The 12,312-nt window shown below is 36.0% G+C and overlaps 1 protein-coding gene across 2 annotated transcripts in view; it reads right to left on the bottom strand.

The window, feature by feature from the left end:
* Window positions 1–627: 627 nt before the first annotated feature.
* atl3 (atlastin 3) overlaps window positions 628–12,312 on the bottom strand; it is an 86,713-nt gene continuing 75,028 nt past the window's right edge. For both annotated transcript variants that reach the window (XM_039769109.1, XM_039769108.1), the window contains exons 12-13: window positions 10,143–10,574; window positions 628–1,685 (exon numbers count right to left, since the gene is read on the bottom strand). In XM_039769109.1, coding sequence (XP_039625043.1) covers window positions 1,605–1,685; window positions 10,143–10,574 — 513 coding nt within the window. In that variant the 3' untranslated portion in view covers window positions 628–1,604. The remainder of the gene's footprint in view (window positions 1,686–10,142; window positions 10,575–12,312) is intronic.

Here is a 12,312-nt window from a genome sequence, read left to right as displayed (position 1 = left end):
ATCATTAGGAAATGAGGAGTAGAAGAACCCCTTGAAAATCTTCACATTTCATTCAAAACAAAATTTAAAGTGCAAAACTGTACAGCTGGAGTAGTTCCTGCCAGTGACAGTTATGTACGGATAAATACTTTGTGAGAGGATTATTCAACCTGCTTTCAAGCTTCTGCCATATATTCTCTTTACTCTGAGCACTGAACCACATTATATACCTCAAATGTTGCCTTCCTTTTCCCCTTATTCCTACAATAAAGACGCAGATGGCAACTTGTCTGAAACTGGAGTCAGCAGTGTTGAGGGAAGGCTGTGTCAGCGAGGGTTCTAATGTTACAGAATGTACTGCACAGGCAATGTCATCCTGATGGAAACTAGGTCAGGCTGCGAGAAAGATAACAGAGAGGAAGGAAGGCTTGTGCTGCGTAAAGCCTATCAAGGACCTCTCTCCTCTCTGCATAGCAACAACTTGCTTTAGCGAATGAGGCCGGCATTTCGAACTTGCCATACTTTAAGGAGCCAGACACAATTCATCTTTCAGTCTGGCTTTACTGCTGCTGAACAATCCTAGAAAAATCAGACAGTGACAAGTTTAAGGGAAAGCCATTCTTTAGACAGAGAAACACACATGAATGATAATATTCAAAATAATTGCGTATTTTTATTGTACAGATAACATAATTTTAAACGTTTCTTTTTCAGATTTATGCGTCAGTACTAGTATATTTCCGAAGCACAATAACTTGCACATTGATAAAAAAAAAAAGAATAAAATTCTCTTGTATACCCAGGCACAGAGGCTTCATAAAAATAACTGCCTCTAATTGATTCTGCAAGTAGACAAATCCACAAAACAGAAGGTCATTCAAGCCAAGAGCAAGACATTTTTTTCATGTGCACCCCACACCCTTTAGCTGGAATGTGAAATTTGGCAGAGTGGGATTTTCCAGTGCCTCATTCTGCAAATTCATACTCCTGTACAAACACCACTAAGAAAGTCAGTGGGAAGAAGATTAATTTCAACTAAGTTATACATACCACTGTACTTTACTTCAAGTTGCCAAAACAATTCTCCACCCGATTTAAGACTCTTCAATGGACTGGCTTTAGAAACATACACTTACATTTACATTTTCGTTACAGAGGGTGATATATATTAAGAACAGTACAACACATAAGAAATCATTTCAGACTGTGAGTAGGTTATAGTTTTGGTCTTCGCCATGTTGCCTGTATGCGTGATTATTCAAAATAAAATCCAGACTGGCAGGACAGAAGAAACTGGAACTTATACTGTATTAAAAGTAAAAAAAAAAATCCAGAAATAAAAACAGTTGCTTTTGAAAAAGTAAATAAAAAGCAATATAACAAAAACAGTCAGTGAAATAAATGAATGCCAGTTTAAGACGTGTAACTTTAGCAGAAATGAAGTCAAGAATCCTCTATATGTCACAGACACCTCAGCACTGTTAAGAAATGACACAAACTACTGACAGGACAGCAAAGCTTTTCCAATCTCCAGAAAGTAAAAAGGCACTGCTAGATTTTTTTTTAAAGATTTAAAGCTAGTTTCAGAAATGTAGCTGATGACTCCACAATAAAATAAGGAAAAGTTAACTGTCTTTTTTCTTAGCTGGTGGCCCCAGAGGAGCAAGGACTCTTGCAGCTGCTGTGTTGTTCATTCTTGATGTCACCTGGGAATAAAACAGAAACAGCAACTTAGCCCGAGAGTACTGCAACTCTTCATTCATCTGAAGTGTGTAACTCACCCAGAAAAAAGCAGGACATCTGCCTTTCACTACCAGCCTTTGTGTTCACGAAGGCAGGATTTGAATGGGTTTTAGAGGAAGGCACAAAGAATACATTAAGACATGTGAGCAGCTGAAATGTGTTGTCTGTTATTGTCGGAATAAAAGATTTGCTCAAAGGAAATACTGAAAGAGCATACACTAGTGTAACACTGCTAACAATATGCTAAGGAGAAAAATAAAAAACAAAAATCAGGAAAGACTTACTGTATATCTCTTTATAGTAAACATCTTTTCAGCTAGTTAAAATACAGATTTTTTTTCTCTCTCTCACAGTTCCTATATGGGTTGTTTAAGTGCATCAATAGTAGGACTTACACTGAAATCACATTACATAGTTATGGAACAGTTGAAAAAATTGAATGCCAATAGAAAAAAAAATTTGAACAGTCATTGACTACCAGTGCTGTCTCACAGCTCCATGGGACGGCTTTCGATTTCTCATCCTAGATGCGGCCTGAGGAGTAGTGGGGTTATAGACGTGTATTTACTCCAGGCAATCTGGTTTCCTCTCATATCTTAAAATAGTCCCAATAGGCTAACTTGGGTAAATTTCGGTGACCGTGTGTGTGTGTGTGTGTGTGTGTGTGTGTGCCAGGCAATACACAAATATTCTTGTCTTGTGTTCAATGGTGATATGACTGGAAAAGACAAAAGGGTGATTTTCAAATACAGTACCGGTAAGGACATCCACACAAATGTATTTTCAAAGTTTTTTAAGTTATCTGGGCAGTTTGCTTTTATTTTCTATTAAAAAACAATAAAATACTAGAATACATACAACTAAACACTGACATAATAACATGAAACAAGGACTTTGTGTTTTTAAAATAAGGATGCACTTTGTGTGGACTTACAGTACAAAACTGAGGAAATTCACTTTGGTTCACCACTCTGTAGTCCTGTGCAATGTTTGAACCTGAACCAGTCATGTAGATTTTGAGGTTGTCAAAAATACACAAACATTCATAGACTCATTGTCTTTATGTTTTCTTTCAAAATTGCTGAGGCTTTCTTTGATTCTTTATGAATATTTATTTTCTTTCTTAGTGAAGATTGCTGACTAGCTGTGTGCACCTCTACAGAAGGGAATACACTCATTTCACTGATCTGAAACCTTAACTTATAAATAGGCCAAGCAAACTCAGTGACTTACATATGCAGCCTCCCAGTTTATGGATATGGATTAGTAGCCATTCATATCTTTTTCTGACAAAAAGTTCCTGTATAAATGCCTCACTGTGACTATGACAGCAAAGTCAGAACTTTTCTTTCTTTTTAGTCATTCTGGTGTTGTTCAGACCAAAGTGTGTGTGTGTGTGTTTATCTATTTGAGCTTCTGTAAATAGCCAAATTTCCACCTGGGGATAAAGTTTGTTCATTCTATCTATCCATCTGTCTACGTTCTCCGGCATCCTGGGCGATTGCCAACCTCAGACATCTTTGCTATGACTTTCAGAATTTTCTGCATCCATACCATGATGAATAGCGATCACTGGGGTTTATGGCAATACTGCAGCTCGACTTTTCTTCTTCCAACCTTGTTTCTTCAACCACGAAAGCAGGCCTCTATATGTACAGTAGATGCTCACACAACACACAATTAACGGCTCCTAAATATTAAATTGACCAATCTGAACTGCTCAGACTTCCATGTTATTAAAATTCATCAATCTGTGAATTAATGTGACATTTAGAGGTTGACATATCCTTTCACCATGGATCTTACGCAGATGGAAAAAGGAGCTGGTGATCTTAAAACTGCCAAGTACATGACCAGTATTGGATAATCAGAGTTTAAACAGTAAGGGAATGATATGAGAAGTAAGGGAGCACTGAAATGAAAATGTTAAAAGCAGCGGAAACGTTGTTCGAAATTGCTCCAGCCTACTTCAAACACTGGTCCTGTGGTAAATTCTTCTACACTTCTTGCATTATTTCCCACAAATAGGTCATCTGTTCAGATGCTGTATGCTTTCTGCTCTTTTCTCTGCCCAAGTGATCACACAGTTCCATTTATGTTTGAAGTGTTTAAAACAGTGTTTCATATGTGGACTTCTGCTACAAGAAGGATTTAATTGTGTTTATAGTGTGTCTGGAGTTGTTAATCTACTGAAAGATAAAATGTTTGCCAATGAAATCATTTCCCTTAAAGGTACAGCATGAATAAGAAATCTGTTTATATTATTCAGCAGGCGTAATTCCAGTGATTTTGACCAGGTCCCCTACACTGTGCATGCCCCAAAATGAAGTCCTTGACCATGACAATGTTTCATAGAAGACTGCAGACAGGTGTCAATGTATTTGTCGCTAGCTCTCCATCTGACATGTTGGCACTTTCATGAATTACAAATGTCTGTTTAATGTACAGTTGGAGTCATTACTCCATAAAACTTTTTCCTACTGGCTGTCACATCATAATTCCATGCTTTATGGCAATCTCCTCTTCTTGCCATCTCTTCTCAGAAATGGTTTCTTACCTGTTATGTATGTGTTCATATGGTTGAAGCACGTACTTTCATGCAAAATGCTCTGTAAGCTTTTTTGATTTAGGTGTGCGTCTTAAGGAAGTGAACTTTTAAGTACTGTTTGTCAGATGCAGACAGCTTTTTTGAACTTCCACTGTGTTTTGTCGTCATGTTGCCCAGTTTCTTCAAATTTCCACTGTATATAATAGCTTAAAAATCGCATCTTGAAAGGCCGGTTTGGTGTGTTGCACATCTCTGACTATTGTGTCTGTGAATGTGGGTTACGTAGCCATTTTCAAACCTCTCCTTGTGCCACCCAAGTAGTTATTGTTGTCATTCACTTCAACAATTTATAGTGTGTGTTAAACTGCACCACTAGCACACCATGATTGGCTAACAAACACCTTATTAATCTGAATCAGGTGTGCTGAGGGTACAATTTAATACATCCGTAGAATGGTTGGGGTACCTCAAGGAGAACCATTGTAGCCATTGCTAAAAGACAAGGCAATAGTCAAATAACAAGCTGTCAGAAAACATGATAAATCCTGTTTATTTGTATTGTGTTCATAATTTTTGGTATTTATTCTAAAGTCATATAGTGTTTTCATGAGCAAATAGATACTTACTGCCCAGGCACTCTGACACACAACGTCACACTTACTCCAATTGGGCAGATTCAGTATTACCAGCTGACCTTAAGCTGTACATTTTTTGCATGATAAAGGAAAACTGTAACAGTGGCATTTAAATAAGAAAATTCTGCAAAAATATTACCATGATAACAGGAAACTATTTACTTTATTAATCAGTTCTTTGTCACTATTGTGCATTACCTGAAGTTGAATGGAGTGTGATAATTAAAACGTTATTTACAACTGCCACCTAGAAAATATATAATTTATCTAAAAGGATGACTCCAATCAACAATAATGTATTTTTATATATTACTTTCCTCATGTGTTTTGTAATGACAAAAGAGGACAATTTTTAATGTTAGGTTTTCATGGAGAATGAAGATTAAAAAAAAAAGTTTAAGATAAATACAAGCCCAATGATGACCTCTGCTGTAAAATGGCAAATGGTATGACAAAAAGTTCATTTGGGGGAAAGCTAATGTGTTGCATAACCCACATGTCAGTTTTTTTAGTCGTTTGCACACAACGTGCAAAACAGAAGCATTTTTTGCTAAAATACTTTAATAGATGATAAACTACGGAATTAGTAAATTAAAGGTTAGTGCAGTATGCTACCTTTGGCTTTCTAAGCCATTCAAATCACATATTTTGTTCCAACATGTAAGATTTTTACATTATTTGTATCACAGACATTTAATAGGATAAACACATAGCCAGAAAGTATACCTTTATATTTGACACGAAAAAACTAAGCTCATGAGCAAAGATCAGAAATCAAGCTGATCTAATTAAAATAAGTAACTTTGTTTCCCAATACTTGATGAGTATCTGAGTGTGTGTATGTATTTATATATAAGCTGTGCTACCTGCCTCCTGGAATGTATTTTATAATGCAAATACTAATAAAATGCATTGCATTTGTCATTCCAACAGACGAAGCATCACAAACATTTGTAGTAATAAAATGCATTATACAAATGTTTGTGGTGCGCCACCTGCTGGCATGAGAAATGCAATGAATTTGTCCGTTTTAGGTAATTTAGAGTAGGGGATTCATAAAAGAAGTGCTGATGCTTATGATGCACAATCTATTGGAATGACAAATGCAATTCATTTTATTACTAAAAATGTTTGTGATGCGCCATCTTTTGGAAAGACAGAGCCATGGCAACTGGATGGACACACTGACACTTATCCTTTTATTGAGGTGGAAATGCGAGTTGCGCTTTGGGTTCTGAGTTGCACAAATTAAACTAATGAACAGTACTTTTTAAGAGCATACTTTATTCTTAAACATGTAGGAACAGATTTAAAGTCTTTCAGAAAGAAATAAAACACAAAAGAAGAGTTTGGTAATCTTCTAAAAAATCCAGCGGTGATAGTCTTTTCAGATTCAATAAAATTCAAAGGCATATTCTTAGAGCTGCCTGACTAGAGAGGACAGATACACCACGTTCGAGACTGAGCAGAAACACAAAAGCCTTGTAGCCATCAGTGAGACATTTATTACTGTGACATATGAAAACTGCGCCTCAAGGCAGTTGATCCTGCCTCTATCGGACTACAGTTTGTTAGATACAGTAATGTGTTTTCTTTGAAACCATACCCAGTCTAGAAAACAATGGCACAGTGCTTGCCATCAAATGAGTCACACTTTATATCCATTAGAGGGCTACCAGTAAAAGCAGACCTCTTTTAGTATGTTTATGTAAATTATACACTTTTATAAACAGACAGGTCAATCCTTCAAGCAACATTCATCAATAAAATATAATCAAATATTAAATTGCAGTGTTTTTTTTTTGTTCTTTATTTCACCTTACGCAATTTCTTGTATTAGGAGTTTGCTATTTTTCATATACCCCTTGGGGTCAGGGCGCAGGGTCAGCCATTGTGTGCCCCAGAAGCAATTGCAGGTTATGGGTCTTGCTCAAGGGCCCTGCAGAGTAGGATCTCTTTTGACAGTAATGGGGATTTGAATTGGCAAACCTCCACATACCAGTGTAGATCCTTAGCCTCAGAGCCATGTTTTATAGGAGCAGCTAGTAATTCATATCTGCAGATAACTGTAATTCACCAAATTTTGGAGCATTACAGTCTCTTTTTTGGGTTTGGCATGTTAAAACATATTGGTATTGTATGTTATCTTTCTTAATTTCAACATAATTGTCTTCCAACACAAGGCTCACAAATAAAAAAGCTGAGCATGGTTTAATGCAGCCTGTGCCCATCAAGCAGCTGAGCCTGAAGTTAAACAGATCTAGTCCACCAAACTTAGGGTGACAACTCTCTAAGTCTGCAATACCTGTTTGCAGATTTCTGACATTTTTGGAATATTCAGAAGCATTTGATGTCATGTTCTTTTTTGGTATCACCATTTACAGATGAAGAAAAAAGGAAGAGGTTCAATTGTATTACTGAATCCAGTTTATATGTTTGGATTCATAATATTGTGTCTTAGCAAAGTGATATCAACTAAAACACTTTATATTTTATTGTGTAATAGTAAACTATACATTCACTATTATTCCAATAATATTAATTGTATTTAAAACATAAAAAAAGATCATCTGTGAATACATGATTCAAAAACCACAAACTGACAACATAAAATGATGCATACTACAGTTCAAATTGATTCTCTGCACCTCTGTTAAAAATCGCAACTTTTGAACAATCCCCTCAGATTGTGTATTTCTTTCTGACTGGTAATGCCACACAGTTGCTGGGATTACACCAGCATTGCTTTAAACCACCCAAAGCAAGAAAAGCTTCAAACTTAAATTTAGTGGTCTCTAACACATAAATAAACTTCTCAGTTTTTACTATCAAAGGCTGTATACATAAAGTTTTGCTTCTGCATAGGATATAAACAAAGCTAAGCACTTTACATCTGACTAGCTTGGATAGGATAGATAGGAGCAAACAAATACACCCAAGATAAATTTAATAAAACATCTACATCAAAATGAAGGGATCTGCTTCTGTGTGTTAGAATTCAAGACAGGAGTCTTGACTAGTGAATGAGGGAGAAAGGTGGATCTTCAGTTCAAAAGTACAGTATAGAGGGAATTGTGTCTTTCCTGGTAATAATAATAATTTAGCAAAAAATATGCACATTTTAACAATTCGAATGGATAATGCAAATATTGATTATGCAACATGAGTTGTGTGAGAATTTTATGTCCATGGACACGTTTTATATAACTGGTCAGTGCAGGGTTCTGTTTAGTTTGAACTTTCAATACGCAATTTCTCCGCAAAAGCATGAGATTAAAAATTTTTCTTGCCCACCACTGCAAAGTACATGGGCTAAGTAACATACACAAATGCCATTTTTGGGTGGAGTACTCTTTATTATGTTTCAGAATTAATTTACTAATGTATTCCTCACCTCACAGTTTAACACTTAAACTATGTTCTTACATGGTATAACTTAAAAAGAAGAATTCCAACTCTGTTCCTTTAAATAGGAACAAAAGAAATTAAAAAAGAAAAAGACTTATTCAGTATCATCAGAATACTTTAGTCTTTAATATAGCTATAATGTTCCTGTGTGATTGTCAAAGTAATCCAATACATTTGAGGCTTCACATCATACGGGTGAGGGTGGCACACAACTCACATGTGAATCAGTGTTAGTGTACATCTGCTAACTGGCAAAAAGGGGTTACTTTAAAAAGTGAAAATAAAATGTTAACACAGATCTTTATAAAACCAGACTGTAAATCCAAAATCCGGGTTATGCTAGAAGATGCATTACTAAGAGCACACCTCAAGTGAAAGATTCAATTCTGCTTACCACATATTATAACAAATAAATGGATTCAGGAACAATGTGGTGGTCCCCTTTGTATAAAAAGCAAGAAAAATTAGACAGTTTAAAAAAACTGAAAATTCCACCGGACATTAGACTATACTTTAATAAAACCAAATAAAAGTTAAGATAAATACAATTAATCTGTCATTTAAAATGCATACATATTTGAATAATTTGGAATTTAACCACTGTTAATCATGTGAAAATGAAATAAATTTATGTAACGATTAAAAGAATGAATCAACTAATAATGTGAGCACAAAAACACAAACATTTTTGAAAAATAAAAGCCAAAAAGGTAGGCTTAAATACAACACTTTATTTGGTACTGCCCCATACACAACATCCGATATGTTGGTAGCAAATGCCCACTTTTGTGAACTACAAGAGAATTATTTTAAAAGTATAACATCTGGATTTTGAACTGCATACTACTCAGGATTTAAATGTCGGTGCGCATGTAAAGAAAAAAATAATTTGTTAGAAAAAAGAAATGTATATAAATATAAAGCATGTCTATATTTAATACTTCAGGACTTGTGCCAAGTAATTATGATGGACATGGCTAGAATTAAACTGAACATTTTACCTTAACCTCTGACTTTCTCATGGAATTCTATACTCTGAAAATATTATAAAACATGAAGACATTTGAATGAGGAGAGAAATGATGGTTTAGGGAAACAAAACCCAATCTTACCAATAAATAAATTAACATCAAACTGTTCAAGAAAGTGAGCACTATCACTTGAAAAATTTTCTTGTTTTCAATGTACAGTTCATGTACAATCTAACACTTTGTTAATTATGATGGATGATTTTTCAAATTTACTTTCTGAAGTTAAAGAAGACAAACTGGTTCTACTTAATAGAGCACAGTTAACTGGCCTCTTTCTTCATTATTTGTGTTGGCATGGAGAACCTCATATGCATAGAACTAAACAATAAGAAAGATAGATTAAAGCAGCACTTAGGTGACAGTCAGTCCTTTACTAGACATTATGTTGGACACTTCAGTTGAATAAGAACTAATTTATTAGGTTGAGGTGAAGGGTTGGTTTTTGTTAAAATATATTGATATGTTCCTTTTTTAAATATCATACTGTAATTCATATTCTCTAAAAAAAAGAAAACAAAGCTAATGATTTAAGAATATCTAGTCCTGCATTATTTTAGGCAGACACAAAAGTCACAATTTGTGACCATTTTAAAAGTTTTGGAAATGATTCAGTAGTTAATTCATGTGTGCCTTTTAAATATGCTATTGACAGATTTTAACATTTGTTGTGCTATTCCAAATCAACTTCACTGTCAAACTTGTTTTTATCTATCAATCCAAAATATGTATTATGCAGTATTTATATTATCTGAAAAACTGTATATTTAAAATAAGCAAATAATTCTGCTTCTTACTGACCTGATCAAGTACCATTCCAGCTCCATTGTCGATGACTGCTCCAAGGTCCCGGTACTGTCCAGAGTAGCGGATGTAAGCCCAAGAAAACAGAGCAATGAGGACAAGCCCAATGATGCAATTGCACAGCTGAGCCACCAGCGACAGCCCCACAAAACCAGATATGCCAGAAAGCAGGTAGAGGGCTATGATGAGCACAAACAGAATTGCTGGTGTTCGGAAGGTGCTGAATATGTTTTTTCCCTCATTGTGTTTGAGGAAGTTGGCAAACAAACTATCCAGCTCCTGTTCAAGCTGGTCTTGGTAACGCTGGCTGAACTCTTTGCCTCCCATCTTCTTAATTTTCCTGAAATTTTCCAGAGATTGCTGCATAAATTGCTGGTGTTTTTCCTCTAGAATCTGAGGAGACACATAGGGCCGGTCACCTCCACAGGTCTGTAAGAGGAACAGAGATACAAAATGACACACTTGCTCCTGGAACAGATTTCACTGCTATAAAGTAAGACATGGAGAAGTGAAAAAACATTTATGCCACGTTTGTTTATTTATTAAACACATACAGTTCACCGCTAAACGTAATTTTTGTGTTTCTTTTTTCTCCCAATCACAAAGCCACATAAACTACAGTATATCTACACATGTAGGCCATCAAACTTACTCTGTACCAAGTGTATTCTGCAAAAAATGTGAAAACAATATGAAAGATTGTTCTGTAAAATGCCATGTTTACTATTGCCATCATAGATGTTTCCTCTGTTTGCATTATGGCTGTTGTGACCACCAGGGGGAGCCACAGAGCACCATCACCTCAACCACAGACAGTTCTAAGCTCAATTAAATTATATTTTATTTACAATACCTCAGCAGGATTTAAACTAACCAACACTTTATAACAGCTTCTGTCTCCTTTCTGTCCTCCTTTGCGAATATCATCCAACTCTCTCTCAACTCAGACTCCATGAGAGGAATAAGGTGCCTCCTTTCTTTTTGAAGCCAGGGGTGCTTCCAGGGCTGAAACATGAGCCTGTGGAAGCACTTCCTGGGTCATATGGAAGCTGCACAGCACCTACAAGTTCTCCTTCTAAAGTGACTCCTGATGGCACTTAACAACCCCAACAGGATTCCCCTAGCCCCAGCCACCTAGCAGGTGTCTAAGTGGGAAGCCAGACAGAGGGATACTGCCACGTCTCAAGCCGGGACATGATTTGTCCAGAAGAACCAATCTCCCCCAGTCCCTCCATTACCTGTCCTTCCTGATGAGAACTGACGCTCAGCCCAGCCAGGTTAGGTGTCCACGTCTGTGGTCCTTCCATTATGATGTCCGGGGCTTGTAGGTCAATCATACTAAACCCCAGTCAAAATGCCAAACCATCCTCTCAGGTATATACTGTACACTGCCTAGTGATTCCTAACGTTTGCCCAGTCACTATCTTGTGCTGTGCTATTTAAACCAGTAAGTTATATTATTTATGTTCAGAAAATGTTCTTAAACAGTCACTTTGAACTATTAGAGTAATTTTAATGTGCATTTTGTCAGACTGCATCAATGACTTGCCACTGTTTTAGTTTTGTTTATTGTAGGTTATTCTAAAATCCTGACTTCCTTCCTGAGTCTGAAGATGCAGGGCGTTATCTGGACTTTGGTGTAGGACTCCAACTTCATGCAGTCATTCAGGCTGCATTTACCTGGAGGACTACATATGATAATATTTATCCTTATGAAGTTTCCAGGTGTGTCCCTGTTTTCTTGTTAAAGAACTCATTTTAACACAGCAGTTTGGATCTACTATACTAATCCCCTCTTATAGTTTTGAACATTTAGATAATCAAATCTTAATCACCATTTGCTAAAATGGGAAAGTTTCAGCTCTTTAATATATTGCCATAGCTCATACTTTGTAGTCCAGGAATTGGCTTAGTCTCTCTTCTCTGGACTCTCTCTAGTGCTCCTATGTCTACACAATAAGATGAATTTCAAAAATATACAGTACTCTAAATGAGGCCTCATAAGTGTATATTATATTTATTTAGATAGAGAGCGAGAAAGAGAAAAGCTTTTCTCTACATTCATAATGGCTAACATGGTACAACACCCTAGTACTACAGATTATAGATAGATAGATAGATAGATAGATAGATAGATAGATAGATAGATAGATAGATAGATAGATAG

The sequence above is a fragment of the Polypterus senegalus genome, chromosome 11, assembly GCF_016835505.1.
Source record: "Polypterus senegalus isolate Bchr_013 chromosome 11, ASM1683550v1, whole genome shotgun sequence".
Classification (NCBI taxonomy): domain Eukaryota; kingdom Metazoa; phylum Chordata; class Cladistia; order Polypteriformes; family Polypteridae; genus Polypterus; species Polypterus senegalus.
The sequence above is the reverse complement of the archived record's forward strand: the minus strand, read 5'-3'. Positions and strand labels throughout refer to the sequence as shown.